Raw genomic sequence first — 20,107 nt, forward strand, 5'->3', positions numbered from 1 at the left:
TTGCACTTAATTTGGTAGTAAAGCTGTCTGTTGAATTAAGTTATGTTTTTCTAAGTTTTTGGTTATAAATAGCATCAATGTCTAGTACATTGTTGCCAGTTTTACTAGTTTGCAATAGAAGAATACATATTTAGACATCGCGGGAAATTCGGCAACATGTTATGATCATTTTGATAGGTCCGCATCTCAGGCACTTTAGTAATGGAAATCAGACAGTGTGTCCAACCAAAAAATAAATCATGGCCGCCCATTATGGCAAAACAATGCGAACGGTGTTTAAAGAGGAAGATAAAAAAAATCCACATATTCTATGCACGCAGAAACTGAGAATTTCATTCTATAATAAATATGACAATGACTTTAGGATCACCTTCTCAACCATGCCAAAATATCTACAACAGCAATTTTATTAAACTGAAAATATGTAGTTATATTTGTGACGGCAATAAACTCGACTGGGTCTTGGTTAGATTGTTTTCAACAAATAAAATGTGGACGGAGTCAACTTCCAACAATAACCGGTTTCATTCTGACACTATCCAAAACATTTCAACAAAATTATTCACATGTAATTGGTCGTGAGCGGCACATAAATTCTTAGAAATAAATCCGAAATAATTAGATAAAAAATGATTTTACAAACTAGAACTAACTCACATTTGTTTTTCAACCTACGCCTTGTTATTTCTATTTGTTTGTGGTAAGATATCTTGATTCTTGCGGTTTTCTTTGTAAATACATACATAAGTAAACACGTGACTGTGTCAGTTCGATTCCTTCCATTGGTAACTAACGGTAGCCACAACACGATTTCCAAGAAGAATATCAAATTTAGCCGCTCATAAATATTTAGGAAATTACATTTTTCTCAAGATAATTCGGTTTTACAACTACGTGACAAAATGGTAACGGTTTGCATTCGGAGCCCAAACAAACAAATCATGTTCCTCACTATTATTATTTCTCTGATTAACTTAGGTTTCTTACTCGAGCAAAGGAAATGTCCCTCGTGTCTTTGATCAAAGTTGTAAATGTCAAAGTTTAGTTATATATTTTTAGAACTAAATAATTACTATAAATGTGCCAAACATGCTGTTCCTCTGATCTGATTTGCGATCTGTTACTCAACTGTTTCTGACTTTCTGCAACAAATTTTCTTGCCAAAATAATTTCAACGATTAAATTAGCCAAATGAAGATTCCTCACATATATTACAAGTCAATCTAATGCACCTACATTATTCTTAACATTTCTGCAGTGTCCTTGTCGATTATTGCATCAATGTTGTTTCGGTTTTTGTTTCCTTAAAAAATGCAACCTATCGTTATGAAATTGATTTCTAATTGAGGTTAAGTTCAGGCTGTCAAAACTAATCTGCAGGAACCAAGCTCCAACATGTGCACATACATAATAATATTGTCAAGGCGCTTGATGAGAAAACTTTTTGATCGCATGTTGTTACATTGTATATGGAATAAATTATGCCATACGTAGTGGAGCCCGAGAATTTTTGGATTAAAAACTTTATTAACCAGAACTCATCGCAACCTATTGTTGTTTTAAAATAAATAATGATTATTTGTTTATCTTGTGAATAAAATAATCGACTCAGCGGAGGAACATTTTGGATGATCCTCCGGACAGTCCAGATTTGGTATCTCGTGATTTGGCGCGGTAAATAAATTGACAACATCTGTTGTTTGGATAAATGATGTTTTCTATCGTGTTCTGTTGTTGATTTGTCGTGATTTAGTCAGCAAGATGATTTGTGCAGGTGTTGGAAGATCAGTTGGTTTAACGGTGGGCGTGTGTGTGTGTTTGGTTAATTAAAGGCGTGGGTATTGTGTAGTCAACTCAACTCACCTTGTAGTCAAACGTCAGTCTCGATGCTCATGGCGTTGATGTTGTTGTTGTGGCGCGGATTGCAGTTCTGCTTCCGGACCAGCTGGTCGCGCGTCACCAGCAGGCCCTCCTCCAGCTCGACGAGATCGCTGGAAGATTCGCTCAGCGAGCTCTTCTTCATGTGTTGGCCTAAGGTGCCTGGCAGGTACGGGCAGCTGGTCACGTGGTTGAAGTTCTGCGACTGCATCTCTTCCTGATCCGTCTCACGATGATAAAAGTAATTGAAATTCGATACTATGACTGGCACCGGCAGCGCAATGGTCAATACACCAGCGATTGCACACAGCGACCCAACGATCTTGCCCCACACGCCGACCGGCCTGCGAACAGAAAAAGGTTAGAGCGTGCGTTGCCACCACTGGCTTCGGCTTCTTTCTCTTAACTCTCTCTCAATTCCCAAGTAAAACATGCATAAAAGGCAAAGAAGCAACACAAACACGAGCGGGAGTCGGGGCCGGGACGGGGCGGCGGCCGTCGAGGAGGGGGCTCGGAGACGAAGCTCATGCGGGGCTCGGTGGTGGGTGATTTCACATTCGAATAGAAAATTCTTTGTTCCTCGGTTCGGATAATGACAAGCAACATCGAGCACACATCGAGCGTCACGACATCAAGGGTCTGATGGGGGCCGGTGTTGGACGCGTCCTTCGGAGCAAAGAATTTTCTCGTGGTCTCGTTTCTCATTGTGTACACGGTGTTTAGCTACGGTGGAGGCAACTAAATCTGAATTAGGTGTGTACATCATACGTCATGTCGCCGTAGCCCACAGTCGTCATGGTGACCACTGCCCACCAGAACGCGTCTGGGATGGACTTGAAGAAGGAATTCTCGGAGCCCGCCTCGGCGAAGTAGACGGCACTCGAGAAGAGCACGACACCTGCAAGGAGGAGGAGGGGTGAGTCGGGCTCTGTGCGATACTGTACCTCATGTCGCCGTAGCCCACGGTGGTCATGGTGACCACGGCCCACCAGAAGGCGTCCGGGATCGACTTGAAGAACGACTGCTCGGTGCCGGCCTCGGCGAAATACACGATGCTCGAGAAGAGGACCACTCCTGCAACACACAGAGGAAAGAGGCCAGAGAGGGCCGTTGCGTCCCGGTCAGTAGACGGTCGACACCGACAACATCCTCACAGACACTCGCTCACACCCTCGTTCACACTCTCGATAAGCTCGAGGCAGTGTTGCCACTATCTTTTACAAACCAAGTGCGGAACTTTTCACATCCGACCAAAAAAAAAAGTCGTAACTCCTTCACTATTTCGTCGGCCAGGAGGGACGAAGAATTCTTCTAGTTTACGACCGGAGAAAAACGTGTTTAAAAGTACGCTGTTGAGTTGAATTTGAATTAAGTTAAGAGCAGCAAGTTGCAGGGCAATATTAAGTTTCGTGCTGTTTCGTTCAAGAATATTTAACAGTGTTTTGAACGGAAAAATAAACATTTTCGACAATACGTTAAATTCTAACATCAAAATATCAGAGTAAAAGTTTTGACATGTTCAATTCATCGACGAATGAACATTAATAATAATAAAAATAATTTGCGTGGGTCTTGTACATATTTAGTAAAAAGCTTTCCAAAAACCTCTTTGACTCATTATTTTTTTCTTCGAGTGGAGTAAAAACTTGCTTAAACTCAGCAAAACAATGAAAATTTGGACTGAGTGTACTGTGACACAACCTATTCGAATGAGCCTTTCACCTCGGAACATGTGACGTGACGCGTGACGGTAAAACTAACTGTCCGAGAATAATGTCGCGGTGAGCCTAAAGAAGTTTTCACTTCAAGAAGCATTTCACAAAATGCCCAGAAAATATTCTGATGCTATTCTCTTGCTTTACAACGATTTTTTTTTTAAATGAAAATTTATAAGTATGTAACTTGAATTTCTTTACGTCTAAAAATTTAATTATGAGCTTTTTGCAACGCGAAATTATTAATGATCTTCCATCTGTAGTATTGTTACTGTCGAGAATTTCACCAATATTATAATTTTGAACCAAAACGCAATTTTTTAGGCATTTTGATGTTCTCTCCTACTTATACCACTTATCATGGAAAATGCAACACCCAGAAATAGCATATTTTGATACAATAATTGGGCCATAACTGAGATAAAACGGTGAAAGTTTCATTAACATTGGTCTTCCTACCAGGCACGACAACACCGTAACACAGTGGCCACATTTCGTCCCACACGATGAGCGATTGCCCTATAGGAAAGACCTGCTTCTCGCATTCCGATAATGCGGCCTCTTTCCAATTGGGTTACGTGCTGCTAATGGGCCCGTCTTCGTACTGGAGGCATAGTATAGCCTAAATGCTGCGATATACTGAAAGTATTGATGATAACTGATCGTCAAGAATAAAAAGAAATGCATGTTCGGATAAAAATAATCTAAAAGATACGGGTATTTTCTTCAGGCATTCCTTTCAAATTATCATCATTTTATCCTTAGTTAACACCTAATTACTGTACTGGGTGTTGCATTTTCTATGATAAGTAGTAGTAAGGAATTTTCTTCTATGTGACTCAAATACGATTAAAAGAATTTTTTAAGGAAAACAAACAACAAATTTTAATTAAATTTCTTGGCACTTCGTTCAAGTCAATTATGGCGCCCAATGACAGTTAATTAATGAAAGAATACATGGTCAGTCACAATAACAGGGCTAGACGAAATATATTTAAATACAACACGCTGTACCTTCAATTAGATAACTCGGATCCACCAATAAAATAGGGATTGGTCTCTTTATGTAATATTAACTAGTTTTCGATTTTATTTCATGTAATTAACACACGTTCAAAATTTCAGCTTGTTCTTTCAAGTTTTTGTCAAAAATTATACGAAACATAACACACATTCTTTATAAAATATTATTAAATATTATTTATTATTAAATACAGGGTGTTTTCAAAGTTGAGGTGTTCCTTGTAACACGAGGTACTATACATTATTCTTAAGAATTTTAGCCTAAATCTTCTTAGTAAAATGTTTGTATTAACGGAGATAATTGATTGTATATTTTTATTGTTTTCTAAAATTTTGAGTCCGGTCCTGTCTATTTCTCCGCTGTACTAGATTAATAATAACTGACGTGGCCCAGGATGGTGTCTTTCTGGAAATCGCTCTGCGTACTCTCTGGACGCCGCAGCTGCATTCTGATAACGTGATAACATTGCCCATACATTAGCAACATATCTGTGAGCTCATTATTTTCGTAATGATAAAGCCATTCCGACTAATTAGATGACAACTTAGTGCAAATTTGAGCAGGACCGGTTTCAAAAATTAAAAAAAAAAAAACTTATTGTATCTTCCTTGCCGTACACATTTTACTAAGGTGATTTTGGCTAAAACTCTTTAGAACAACGCATACTATCACATGTTAAAAGGAACGCGTCAACTTCGAAAACACCCTGTATAACAAAATAGTACGATTAGCATCGATGATATTTACGAGTAAAACCGAAATGCAGATTCAACGAGTTCGTCGGACGAGTTGAATGTGCTGCTCCGGTTTCACGAGTCATACCATCCACTATTAATCATATCACAAGTTTATATTCGATGAGAATATAATGAATAAATAGGGAACATTTAAATCCATACAGAAGCCACTGGTTTTGTATTTTGATAACTGTATTTGTTACTGTTTGCTTCCTTATATCAGCGACGTCTCGCCTATAATTACAGCTTGGCACATGAAATGTGCAGAAGAGGAAACGAGAGAGTGTCTGTAAGACAAGGATATGGCTAGGGTTGTAGGTACGGTAAACTCAATGAAGAAAATTTGCTAAACAGTCTGGACATGCTGTCCATTTGAAGCTCGAAGCGTTTTATTCTGTTTATAATTTTTCGCCCGTTTATACACGATCTAGACACTTTGACACACAACAAACAAGAGCGCTCCGCTAGTGGGAGGGATTTCAGTCCACTATGCATCCATCAGCCATGTGCCAAGCTGTTTTTGTCGAACTGTAGTACACTTTTTTCAGCTTACAGTCGTGCAATTTGCAGAAATATTTTTAGCATTATCGCTGTGATATCTTCTTATTATCCCACATCGGCCAATTAAAATCATTGAAAAGGGCTCATGTGACTGACACATTAATTACGTATATTCTGGCAATAATTTCTTCTGTAGTAGTTTAATTTTAATTTGAAATATGTAATTATTTGTACAACTAGTTATGAAAGTCATACTTTTTTTCACGAATTTGCAGATTGATTAACGAGAGCGTAGTCCGAGTTAATCAAGCAAATAAGTGAAAAAAAAAGACTTTCATAACGTGTTGTACACACAATTTTTTTGCATATCGAAAAAAGTTGAGTAATTTGGTCTGAAAAGATTTATGAAAAATTACAAAAAAAAAAAAAAAATAGGTATGCTTTGACAATCATCTCCAAGGAGATGGAATAAAATGATACAAAAAAGTACTACTTTCACTATGATTTTTCGTGTAAAAAGTACTACTTTCATTACGATATCCAAAAATAGTTATTTATGCAAGTGAGTAAAGTAATACTTTTTTTTATGAGAAGGAAAATTTGCCGCACGAGCGCAGTGAGTGCGCAAATCCGCCGAGTAAAAAAAAGATACTTTACTAACGAGTTGCATACACAATTTTCTCCTGCGTGAACCCGTGGACCTTTAAAACGCTTGTTTTACTCGCGTTTTAAATTGGCCCACTCATGCCAAAAAAATCCCAAATTGTGAATAATTTTGCTCCGGTTGTAGAAGTCAGCAAAATTTATTTTCATATTTATTTGGAAAATATTGGTTAAAAAATAAGTTCGGCAGAAAATCCTTCATTTCTACCGTAAACTAGGAAAAGGATGGTCAAGGACTATATTTATAGCTCCGGTTGAACATCCTAAAAACAAACAAAATCGTCTACAACACATTAGAAAAATAGTTGTCTCTGCTAGGACTGTATGAGTCACAACACTTATTTTTTCTTGGTCACTGCTGAAAAGTTCAGTTTTTGGAAAATCGGGAGCTTTTTAGATTGAGCACGAAAGCTTTTTCAAAGTAATTGAGCGTAAATTTTGAAGAGTGTGGATGGTTTGTGATTGGTTTGTTTTCGTAGTGGCAACACTGTAGTTAAATTTTGTGCGGTACCCACCTATGAATAGGAAGAAGATGAGCAAGCCTAATTCGCGCATGCTGGCTTTAAGCGTGCGCCCTAGGATCTGCAGGCCCTTACTATGCCGGCTAAGTTTGAAGATGCGGAAGACTCGCACGAGCCGAATGACACGAAGAATGGCCAGCGACATGGCCTGGTTGGTGCTTTTATCTTGCGGACTAACAGGCGCACGTGGCAGGTTCAACGTGTCCTCCTCCTCTGCCACAACCGTGGCTAATGTAATAAAGTACGGAATGATGGCGATGATATCGATAAAGTTCATGACGTCCCGGAAGAAATGTAGCTTATTGGGACACGCCAGGAAGCGCACGGACAATTCGAACGTGAACCAGATGATGCATATGGTCTCTATGAGGAAGAACGGGTCCGTAATGTCGGGCACCTCGTCCTCCTCTATCTTGGTGCCGTTGGTTGTCGTGTTGAACACCTTGTAGTGCTTGAACTCTGGCAGCGTTTCCAGGCAGAAAATAACGATAGAGAGCAGGATAACGAACACTGAGATGATGGCGACGACCCGCGCCGCCTGCGACGATTCGGGATACTCGAACAGCAACCACACGTTGCGCTGGAACTCGTGCGACGGCAGCGGCTTCTCCTCCTCCTTGATGAAGCCCTCGTCCTCGCGGAACTTGTTGATCGCCAACTCGCCCAACTCGTAGAACTTGATCTCCTCGGAGAAGACGTCCAGCGGCACGTTGACAGGTCTGCGTAACCGACCGCCACTTTGGTAGTAGTACAGGATGGCGTCGAAGGAGGGCCGGTTTCTGTCGAAGAAGTACTCATTGCGAAGCGGGTCGAAGTAGCGGATGCGGCGTGCCGGATCACCTAGCAGCGTGTCAGGAAACTGATTTAGCGTTCTAAGTTGCGTCTCGAACCGGAGGCCGCTGACCTGTTGCAGAACAACAAACATAACAAATGTCAGTCCATAAAAAAAAATAAAAAAAGAAGACGATTCACAGATACCATTAAGGGATTAACAAATACACGGCACCCTGGTCGAGGAAATGTTGAAGAAGTAAAGTGTAATCGAAGGAATGTGAATCCAGTTATGTTAAACCCAAAAATGGATCTGCTGAACGTAGAAAGCAAAATAGGGTGACAACGCTGACAGGTAAGTGCCTATGGTGATCAAGAAAGATGTAGGATGAAACCATAAACATGAAAAGAGGAAGATATGGATAGAAGAGATTCCAAGAAGATTTCAAGTTTAGGTTCCAAGCAAAATGTTGAAGTAGAAATGTAGTAAATGAAGTAGTTGTTAACCAAACATCTGCAAGGTGGTTACAAAAGAAGTAAACTATAAACACAAAGGGGAACATGATAAGAAGTGCTCAAGTAAAATGATGGAAATAAAGAGGAATATCTGATGAAGAAGCATTATGGTAAAATCAGAAAGATAAAGTATAAATCATCTACAAGAAGTTTACTAGGAACATTCTGCCAAAAAGAATATATTGGAATTTTTGGAATAATAAACAAACTAGTGAAAAAAGATAATAAAGTATGTAGGTACATGAAATAAATAAATAAAAAAATAAAGAAAATAGAAAAATAGGGAGGCAGCAAAGACAACTAAGAAATCTTATAACGAAGCTTATAGATAAATAAGTAATAATTAAATAAATGACAATAAAATGTATCTAATAATAAAAAAATTAGTAATTACATTTTTGACACAACGTTTGTAATGACGAATACTTAAAGAAAACGAAACTTTTCTGTATTCTGATTTTCTTCTAATGCTCTCAGAGTGGATAAAAAATGTAAATTTGATTTTTCTCTTAAAGAGAGAGTTGTTTTCCTCCACGTTCAGAATTGATGGTAAAATGTCGAAAACTCTTAAACATAATAAACAGAAAAAAAACATGCAGATATTTCTTCAAATCTCTCTTTTGCTTACTCAATTCTGGTAAGGCTCTTGAAATATAGAAGACCGTAACTGCGATGAGAAAATGTCAAGAGAGAGATGAGAAAAGAAGCCAGGGTCAGCCAAAGGTCTAGAGAGGAGAGGAATATGTTTACAAAATAAGAGTAGAATAATTATCTGGAAGGAATATAACTGATTCTTCTTAAATTTAAGAAATGTGATTAAGCATGGGTCTAAAAAGGAGAACTGCGGGAAACTGGTATGTCAGTGGTGAAGGTCCCTGGGTCAGAATTTTTGCACAGATCTTTTGCAAAAACTAAGCAACTTTGACAACACTTACGTTTATCACGACTCTTTCACAAAAGTCGTGGTCGTGCGGGATGGGCTCAAAGTGGGCTACGCCAGTGAACTGGGAGTGGGGGGTGTGCCCGTCCTCTTCCTGGCTGCTGAGCTTGGGCAGCGACCTGAAACGAGAAAATTTTCAAAAAAGAAACGACGCACCGCCCAGATGGCAACGACGAAAGGACAAAGGCATACTTTCGCGATTATGCAGATCGAAAAGTCGATTAAGAGCGTGTGGCGGTCGATGCCAACACTGCCGAATAAATCAGAAGGGCGTCTATTTAAAACCGATTTAAATTCGTTTGAGGTTAGGTGGCCTAATGAACAGATAGCTTTTTTCACCTTGCCCGTCTTCATTACCGTTTTTCCTTAACACACAACGTATGTAAGGCGACCTCGCAGCAATTTGTCATCACTGTCACTCATGCTTCGACTATAATAACAACGCAGACTGCCAATTGAGGAAGTTCTTTGCGCTTATCATATGCATATGCACGCGGAGGCAGCGACTGATAACGCCAGCCCAACAAAAAGTCCACTTGATAATTGAGCAAGCAATGTTTTTTTGTCTCTTATTAAAACAACAATAAATCAATCATTTAAACGACGAAACTGGGCTTCTGCGAATAATCAACGTTGCATTGTTGGGACCGCGCCATTTTTCACTCCATTTAGCCAATCAACAAGTACAATTTTTCAAAATCCACCTACCAAAACACTACATTTTTCAAAGATGTCAAATTCTTATCGCGCGACCTTGCCCTCACAGGAAGTTACAGTCTCCTGATGGAGTACATTTCAAATAGTTTTGATTTATGGTATCAGGACAACAACCACATGGCCCTAAGCCGTGCTGACACGTGTTAACTGATTATAATGAGAAGCGTGACGTCACATCGAAAATTATTAGCTCCGAAACGTTTTAAGTTTATGCACTGGCAAACGAAATGTATACGTCATGTCAGCAGAAGATTTAGTATCTTCCTATGACGCACTTCACGCACCACACCGACTAGACTGGAGAAACTGTCTATGACGTAGCTGCCAACGGAGGAGCTTCTGCTTCGGCGAAACAGATTGTTTTCTAATAGTGCGAAAGAAACGTAAACTGGACGCAGTTAAGAATAGAAAAAGGCACGAGTTAAAATAGATTTTTTGTAGGAAAAAGCGGAAACGTGTTAAGGCGACATTTACTGCTAATGAGTTTAGTTTTGAATTTTTCAACGACACACCGAGCGCAATGAAGGTTGCAGCTAGAGAGGTGTAAAAAATGGAAGGAAAGGAAATGAGAGATTGGGAGCGATTTGGGGAACGAACCGAATAAAAGCATACAGTGCTCGACGTGATTTGAAAAGGTGCGGATGTCACAGAAGAGATTCGAAATCTGAACAGATCTGGAGGAAGAAATCGGAAGTGTTTTGAAAAATTATCCGATAGAAGGGTGCTTGGTTTGTAACGATGGATCAAAAATGCACAGAAATGCAAATTTGTCACGACTGTTTTAAGAAGGACGATTTTTTCCTGCCAAAGGAGACAAAGTCAGTTCTGTCAGCAGGAAAGGTCATGGCGTCAATATTTCGGGATGCAAGGTCAAAAGATCATACGAAAGTGTACTGTGGTAATCGTTTACCTGAAGTAAAATTAAAAAATCCTCAAACAAGCCCAAGTACCAAGAGAAAATAACTGCACCAGAAAAGTGCAAGAGAACGATGACAAATAAATCATTATTGCTATTATTGTTTGCTGCCACGCTTTCCCGATTTGGCTCCATCTGACTCACATTTTTTCCAAATCTCAAGAAATTCAGAAATATGTAATTTCAAAAAGAAAAATACCGTCTTTCATTATAAGGTGGTGGACTTTCCGGATATGTTTCGTATTAGTAAAAACCTAAGAAGAATTCTTCACAAATTGCTCTGTCATCCGTGAATAAATATTTTCTTGCTTATGAAAATACATATTAGCTTCAAGCGGTCGAAAATCGCGGCTTTGTGTATCTCTATAGAAACGGTTGAAGTGGCTCGTTTTTTGTAACCAGACTTGAAACACTTCAAATCCTAGGAGTTGAAATGTCTACAGGCGGCTCGACCCAATCGAATGTAAGGTCATTTGAAGCTTTTCCCACGATTTATTTATCAATAATTACAGGAAATATTTAATAATTAAATTATCCCTATTAAAAAGCCCCCAAAAAAGCGAAATAACGAAATTATTAACCAATATTTAACCGGTGCCACTGTGGTGTAACACGAGTCGCCCATGTGCATGAATGACAGATATCAAAAATATCAAGGTGGCCTTCAACGTTAAAAAGTAAACTTCAGATTTTTGTAGACCTTACTGATATTATTGAACCTTCAAGTACTAATAATACTGCAACAAGAGAACTAGAAATTACAGGTGCCTTAAAATTTGAAAATTGTTAAGTTTGAAAATTGTCATTTTACTGTAACTACACCAAAAGAAAATAAATGAGTTTGTTTTTTGTGACCGCTTGAAGATAAAATAGTATATATCATTTAGAGTAGAAGGTCTTTTTGTGCTTCGCCCAGTTTCCGACCTCGACTTCGCCTCGGTCTTCAATATCTGGGCTTAGCACAAAAAGACTCACTTCTACTCTTAATGACATACCTAATCTACTATTTTGGAAAAATCGTACTCACATCTTAATTGAAAGTTGAAATATGTAGTTGAAAAATGGTTTACTCGGCAAACATTTATTTCGTGTAGCTTCCACCGGCATTACTAAATATGTTTTAATTTTTTCTCATTGAGACAGTTAATGTAGTTGGACAACGACCATTTTGCGAATTAAAAACATTAATACTCGCAGGAAACGGTGGTGCTTCGGTTGCATAATACAGTGCAGAACATATTTCCATTTAAATTTTGCTCAAAAAGAATTCAACGTCCTTCAACAGTTGGAAGATCGAAGTACTTTTGTCATCGTCCAGTGCTGGCACTCGTGTGCCCTATTTTTCGAAAGATTAGTGCAGAGCGTGTCGATCAGGAACCAATAAAATAATCAAATTATCAGTAACCACATTATGGGCAACAAATCTGGCAGTAACGTCGCCACAAAACGATACTGCCGATCAAGACCACATTATTGCCTCCACGACTAAATAGTCATCGGAAGCCTTCGATTCTAGCAATATGACAGCGACGAAATTCTTAATATCGATCGTGTTGAGACCTCCCAGCCGGTGCACGTTAGCGTACTCCACCAGGCCAAAAAAACCAAATTGCATCCAATTCGAGCTTCATTTCTGGCATATTGCGCGCATAGATGACGTCCGTCCTGATTGGTTGTTTTACTAATCCGAAACTGAAACGTGATTTTGCAGAAAAACGGCGCAGCTGTTAAAATGCGGCGTTTCATCTCGACTTCTTAAATATGTCAAAGACGAAAATAGCCCGGCCATTGATTAAATCTCCACTTGACGAGTTAATTACAAGTGTTTGAAATATAGCTTTGGAGCTAGTAAAATGTCGGTAGATCCAGTCGGAACATCACAATCTCATATCCACCCACAGCATGAACCTGATCCAACTGTGTTTATTGTTGCAAGCCAAGATTAACCGATATTAGGCGCACGATGTTGTGACGGTGCTCAATTCTTTTCTCGGACTGATAGATCACAACCTACACCTAAATATGGCTCACCAGACCCTCGACCGTCGCCTCGACCGCTTACTTTTTCTCTTGCCAGGTCTCAGCTCGCTCTTGGAGTACCTCCCCATCAAGAGGTGCTTCCCCAAGTAACAAATTAATCTCGACACCCTCCAGAAGCGAGTTCGCTGCTGCACGGCCACCATAAGAGAAATCGAAATCCTATATAGAACACTCGACGACTGACACTTCCATCTCGTTTACGCTGCTAATGACTAATTGATCGACGGCGAGGAAGTCGTAACTGCTACAAGAATTACCGACCTGCCACTACCACCGATATCCTTGGCCTTGACAAGTCTCCTGCTGTTGTAAGACTTCGGTGCAGTCGATGCAGCAGCGATCGAGGATTTGATTTTTGAGGTGGGCGTGGCCGAAGAAAATCGACCGGAGGAAGACGCCAAGAAAGGGAGAGGACGGCGAAAATGCGCCAGTTTTGCTCTTGCAATTTTCGATAATATCTAAGAAGCTCTTAAAATTTCTGCTGGATCCACTATTCCATGTTCTATCAACAATCTACACCGAGTGGCACTAGAAAAGACCAACTAGGAGCGGGAAAATGAACGCCTGCGAATGCATACACATGAACACTAATAAATTGAGCGGCGCAAAAATAGGGGTGGATCGCACGAGCCCATGACCTTTGACCAGTAGATTTGGGGTGGGCGTGGAGGTTGCCAGATTAGAAAAAGTTAGGCGGATCAATTAAGAAGGGAAACGCTCAAGAACGTCTTTAATTGCTGGATGGCGTGTATTTTAATCGATACCGGTGTCAGAAATAGATAATTTAGGGGGATTTTTTCGTCGGAACGCGTTTAAACTTTTACCGCCTCTCCTACATCAATCTTGACAGTCATGAAAGAATCACAGAAGTTAGATCGTCGCAGAGTCGCACGTACAATCGGCATATTCGTTTTAATTGATTTTCGCCTGCGTAAAAAATTTATTTACTGACGTAAGGGTTTCCGGCCCGGAATAGAATTAACAAAAATTTCATTATGTCACGTTGATCCCGGACAATAACGTCACGGCACAATCTGATCCGGAATCGAATTATGCGGTCGTCGAAAAAGTACTACTCCACACTGTTTTATTTATAAACCGGGTTTAATTGAATTTATATTGTAAGCGGCGATCAAACGAATGTGTCGTTATCGATTCATCACCAAGACAAAATACTGCGCTCCGAAAATATCCAAATTCGGCCTTTGTCTCGCCACGCTCCAAATAGAATTTGGTGAGTTTGCACGTTTGAAAAGTGCTCAACGGCTCTAAGAGCACCACTCGAGTTAAGTCGTGAAGAGGCGATCTCTGGCAGTGCCTACTAATGCAACATTCAACAACTCACGACTTGATAACCACTGCCAATAACATTCATTTCGACTTTTCAACGTTCGATTTTCAAAATTCATTCACTTACATCGGCTCTCCCTCACACGTTTTTCACATTTTTTCAAGGTTTGCACTAGTTTTGCAAAAAAATACGTTTCGTGCGTCCCATTCGTTATTTCTCCGGAATGTGACTGATGAGGGGCGATCTTCGTGTGAGCATCACAGATTCTCATTCAATATTTATAGAGATGAGTCGGGTTTTGGGTTATTTGCGTCATTTTAATTTCATTAATAATTCGGGACCCTTGGATTGGGTTCAGATTAAATTTTTAGAAAAGTTTCAGTCGCACTACAAGTACATATTTTACAATTCCTCGCGGTATCGTTGGAAGTGTTGTGTAACCCTGCGCATCCACCAAAATTGATAATGACGATATTGTCCACAATCTAGTTTTTCACGTGTTTCGCATTTTCTCCTTACAAAAAATGCTTCCAAATGTTGCTTTATGTTGTTTCGATGTCAGGAGAGAAACGAGAAAATTAAAACTCTGAATGTAGGCCAAAAAATTGTGTATTAAAGAACGAGTTCTATAAGGGTTGATTTGGCGCACGAGTCCCAAGTGTAGAAAACGATCCGTAAGGGAGTTTTGTATGGGACGAGTGTGCCAATGCCGAGTTTTTTATGTTATTTTTTAGAATTTGCACTCTTGGTTTAATTTTTAAATAAAAAAATTAAATTTTCAAATTCTAGAGAATTTTGTTGTAATTGGTAATTCAAGGTAACGGATTTAACTACATCTGCAACAAATGTTAAAAAGTAGAGTTTGAACATTAATATTTTAAGTTTTTTCGTGTAAATGACAATAATACATACATTGAAATATTGATAAAAATTTTCTTAGAGATCTATTAAACTACGAGTGCTTTAAGAGCAGAGATAGCCATAAAAGACTCCAAATTGAATACAATAATAGACCTATTAGCGACGCAGATTCTAAAATAATTAATTTTTCTACTAACTCAATACACAGTAGGCAAAGTAAAAATGTCAGATTGAAATTTCTCGAAAATCTGTCAAAAATTAATTTCTGCGAATTTTTTGTGACAGGATTTATATTAAAAAAAAATCAACACTCCACAATGTTTTGGCATTTCTTTCCCTCATTTATTTAAAAAAAAATCATATTTCGTTCATACTTCCCAGTAGATTATCTTTTGATAATAAGTCCAATTATGCCGTTTCCGTCTTTTCGAGGACATCCTGAAAAAGGATTTGCCCAGAAGCTCTATTGGAATTCAAAAATTCGTAAAAAGGAGACCCAACCCGCGAAAATTAAATAAGCTCTAGTTTTTCTAGTCTTTTTCAACAAATAAAAGGAAAGTGGCAGAATAGAATATTATGTTATTAGGAGTAAAAATTAAGTTTTATGTGATGAGGCCAAAGGATTGTCATTTTTGCTCTGAAATAACATCTATCGGCTGTTCATTTACATTTCCCGTCAAAGTTGAGTTGAAGAGTCGATTGTGAACGCATCAGCTGTTTAAATCTTACCTCAGTTTTTGCGTTTTTTGTGTTTTTACATGAGTGGTGCGTTCACAATCGACGCCAATTTTGACCGGAAATTTAAATGAACACCCTATACTATTTTTTCTTCAAACGTTCATAACAAATTAGACTGATAAATTAATGTAGCTCGTTTTGGAAAGCGTTTATGACTAATATAAATAACGCTGTGAACAAAATCATATTTTTTCTTTAATAATTATTCCTCTGTCAACCAGTTTTAATTTGGATATATGTTTTATTTTGTAAGTATGTTTTGCAATTATGTACAAATTTCTTGATTAAATCTTCTCTATTCACTTCAGCTGTCAATGTCAGATTCCGTAACAAATTTGTTGAAATTTGAGTTAGGAATTTCAAATGATTAAGGTAATTTATTTTATCTGCCACTCGTCAACGAAGATAATAACTTTATCTGCCGCTCGCCAGATGCCTTGACAATGTCGTATTTTACTGACGTTTGAAGAAAAACAATTATATGTATCTCTGAAGTAAAATGTCATTTGTTGCTGATACTTTCCGCCCTTGTCGTACAAAATAACTACTAATTACTCGGTGACAAAATAAAATATTTCTCGTTTTCGTTTCAATATTCCAGTTCGGTCGAGCTAAAAATAGGTTTTACAATTTGAGGAAAGAATTTAATTAGGAGCAGATAACTCAGCCGTCGTCGAATCAAATCTGGTAACCGCTGTCAGTGTTATTATTAAACTCCGACCAAAACATTCTACAATAGATGCAAACACAGCACAACTCAATTGTTTTAATGGACTAAGAAACGCTATTCGGAACCCATTCGCTCGGATTTATTGTTGTTTTATGGATTTTTGCTTCTCCATTCCGCCAATTTGAGCACATTTTGCAATTCCCCCGGTTTAAAATTTCGAACCGGCGAAAAAAAAAATTCCCCCACAAAAACACATCTCTCACAGTGTTCCGCAATTGTCATATCATTCGATCAATCCACGACAGACGACACTTATGATCTACGAGCCGACGCGACGGATGCTTTTTGACAGTTTGATTAACGCGAAAAGCTTTTTTCCCCCGTTGATAAATAAAAATTAACTGCGTCTTGGGTTAGTTACGATAAAATTCAAAATGGCCGTGAGTTTGAAGTGAAGATATCGAACCTGTCTACGGTAATAAAGATATAGGTGCTGGAAACCCATTTGCCTCTTGAATTTTACTGTCGTCCGTATAAAAATTCGACTGGGATGTAGTGGAGCCAGCTTCTGTTTTCCACAATAATTTTGCAAGTGGATATCCAGGGCGAAACCATAAAATTAATTATAGCGCAACTATGATTTTAATAGATGTTTATAAATGATCTATTTAAAAGTTCGTCTCTTGGCGCGATATGGTCGCTAATTTTTCAATGGATGAGGAGCTACATCCTCCAACGCAGGAATCAAAATGCAAGAAGGCACCAAGCTGAATCCAATCAAAACAAATCGAATGTAGTGTAATGAATTGGGGTGCGAATTTATGAAATCGGTGACCTTGAGCCCGAGATCTTGATGTCACGATCGTGACATTCCACTTTTACTGTCTTTAAAGATATGCCGGCCGCGAAAAACCCGAATGGGATGATAAACCAAGAGTCATCAGTAATGAATTCCGGATTTCGTTGAGGGAATCCTGGGATTCCTGGCCGCGTCGCGAGTTGTCCTTGCACGTCACTCCTTATGAATGATGGTGTCCTCTCATTTCGAGATTGCCATAAATTTTTCCGGTCAAGCCTTCCGCATACGAAATTCGAGAGGGTCCGATTAGTTGCACCGGAATTACGCTCGGATGGATGCGTTTTATTGCGGGGGGTTGATGACGGTGACGTCAGAGAGGTGTTGTTGGCCTGCCACCGATTTACCCCGCTCCACCCCCGACAGTGACGTCAGGACGGAATGTAGGTCGCTTTGCAGATGCCGGCATCGGGAAATCGTCCAGGAATCGCCGCCGACTGCGGCGGATTTCGTCCGCAGGATCGTCCCGAGTTGGGACGGCCGTCGGGGGCGGCCCCGCACCTCTCATAATCACGAGTGTCACACGACTTTCGCCCGCCAGACTGGCCGGAGTCAAAATAAAAGCTCCAGGTTATTACGAGCTTTTATTGCTTCTGTAAATATTATCGCGGTAAAACAGTTGATTATTTGAAAACTGCAAGTTTATTATTGGTCGAAATTTGTTTATCCTGTCGCAGAACCGGCGAACTTGAGACACCGCTCTCTATTTTACGAATTCTAAAACAATTCCGTGACCTGGACGCGTTCTTGCGTTGTCTTATCTTCGGCCAAATTCGACCTTTGGGAAGCTATTACTTTCCCTGGGCTTTCTTCGCCGAGGTGGTTGCGCCATATACGCGCCCCCGCGGGGGGTTCAAACGCAATACTCGCAAAAAGTCGATGCAGAGCAAATCGAATTATCGCCGACCAAAAATCCAGAGCTTTCGATTATTTATTACTCGGGGGCTGATAAAGTCGAGGTACTAATTTCCTTTTCGACTATGCAGACTCGCGAGATATCGCCGATGGTTCAGATAAATCTGCAAGGGAAATTATGAACCGCAGAAAATGCCTTTACAGGAAAGTTGTTGACAGTGACGTCGATAAGACTTGCAAAAATGCGATTTTAACAAGAACCGGCAATCGTCAATCGGCCGGGAAAAATAATCGCTCCTGCGATAACGGAATTTTTTTCTGCGCTCTGGAAAAGCAACGTTAATTGATAAGTGTGGGTCAGAGTGTTATCATTATTGCTTGTGGTGAGTTGTAAAAGTCACTTCTTGTTGATCCATAAATGCAGACGCACGAATAAAGTGTTTCCATAAATAACTTCGCAACGTAAATATTTACAAATCAAAAGAAATCATTTATCAAAAATGTTTTCGACTTTTTGGGTGGAACAAGGAGTCGGTGGGCCTCGGGGGCGAGGAGATCGCCAGCGGAAGACGGGATCGACCGGGTTCACGATGAATTTGAACAAATACGTCGTAATTTTAGAGCAAGTAAAATAATTTTTGTGTCCATAGATCAAATGGAGTATTTCGGTAACATCCGCGTAAAGTGTGTATGTGTGGTGATCTAAAAGCATATTTCTTATGTCATTTTATCGGCGGTTTATTTATCTTTTAATGTAATAATTTTGGTGGTGGGAAATTATTGTTGGCGGCGTCTCTATTGGGGCCGAGATGGATGATTCGTTCGGGCAATAATTCTGGATCGAATTGAATCGGTTTTATTGTTGAGCAAGTCTGGATGAGCGATCGGGGCGAGTCGATAGGGATAGGGTGTCGTTTCCCCTTTTTGGCGGCGCGCAAAACAGTCTAAATTGGTTTAATTAGTTGGTGTGACCTTTATGATAATGAAAACCTTCCGCTGCAGGGACATCGGAACGAGATTAAAAAGCTGTCAAGAAATCTCCATTTATAACCGGGTGGCAGTTTTCTATATTTAGCGTTGTTCTCTTAATGGCATCCTCGAGTTCGCAAAGTCGAAAGGAACAAGTGCACGTGGCCTTACCCACGTGGATGGTCTTATGTCGGCGATCAATACCGAAGGCCGTCGCCCTAAAATTTGCAATAAACAATTGGGGTTGTGGTGAATGTTTACTGTGGAGGTGGTGGCGAAGTGGTGTTATTGTCATCGACAAGCGTCGATGAATTGGGTTACGTCGACTGAAAATATCGCGGCGATGCTAAACATAGCACGTCGACAGTGAAGAGTTCGTGCATAAATAGCCGAGGGAGTAAGGTTAAGAATGAGCGAGGGGAGCGTGTGGAATGGTGCATGCGGCAGATGGCGGCGAGAGAGCCCTCCGCCGGGACGCCGTCTTCAGCGGCGGCCCCCCGGGGGATGCTCCGGGGATGCAGCATCCGCAGGAGTGAAGGCGGGAGTGGCCGCGGCTCATACCTGGCACCTTCGGGGGGCCGTGGGTCCTGCCTCGGCTTGAGGACAGGGGTCAGCCCCCATTTCTCCACCAATTCGAAGCGGGAAATGTTGGCGGATCACGAGAGGGGAGCCGCATCTCCCCCCTCGAGCCCCATGCCGGACTTGTGGGGCTGCACTCTCACTCGGCCGCGATCACACACAGACTGCGCCCGGCCGACGCTGTCGGACGCCGTCGCCCTCGCTCGGAGCCCACCGGCGCGCACTGCTGCCAACCTGAGGCGGGCTCCGCTACGTCGCGGCGGCGGCGTCCACGCCGCGGCCGCCGAGCAGCCGACGCCGCCGGACCGGCCCGCTCCGGCATCGACCGGCGGCCGCGGCCGCGACGGGG

The 20,107-nt window shown here is 40.4% G+C and overlaps 1 protein-coding gene across 13 annotated transcripts in view; it reads right to left on the reverse strand.

Annotated features, from left to right (window-relative positions):
• Positions 1-20,107, reverse strand: part of Sh (Potassium voltage-gated channel protein Shaker) — a 227,652-nt gene that overhangs the window by 16,530 nt on the left and 191,015 nt on the right. For 9 of the 13 annotated variants that reach the window (XR_011160381.1, XM_069051426.1, XM_069051465.1 and 6 more), the window contains 4 exons: positions 9,262-9,385; positions 7,034-7,943; positions 2,647-2,776; positions 1,864-2,222 (listed from right to left, as the gene is read on the reverse strand). Coding sequence is in view for 12 of the 13 variants with exons in the window: in XM_069051426.1 (XP_068907527.1) it covers positions 1,871-2,222; positions 2,647-2,776; positions 7,034-7,943; positions 9,262-9,385 (1,516 nt within the window). In the remaining variant the exon portion in view is untranslated. Of the gene's footprint in view, positions 1-1,863; positions 2,223-2,639; positions 2,777-2,822; positions 2,953-7,033; positions 7,944-9,261; positions 9,386-9,623; positions 9,766-11,926; positions 12,022-20,107 lie in introns of those variants that run through there. The other 4 variants (XM_069051468.1, XM_069051485.1, XM_069051434.1 and 1 more) reach the window with 4 other exon arrangements.

This window comes from Tenebrio molitor, chromosome 1 (assembly GCF_963966145.1).
Source record: "Tenebrio molitor chromosome 1, icTenMoli1.1, whole genome shotgun sequence".
NCBI lineage: Eukaryota > Metazoa > Arthropoda > Insecta > Coleoptera > Tenebrionidae > Tenebrio > Tenebrio molitor.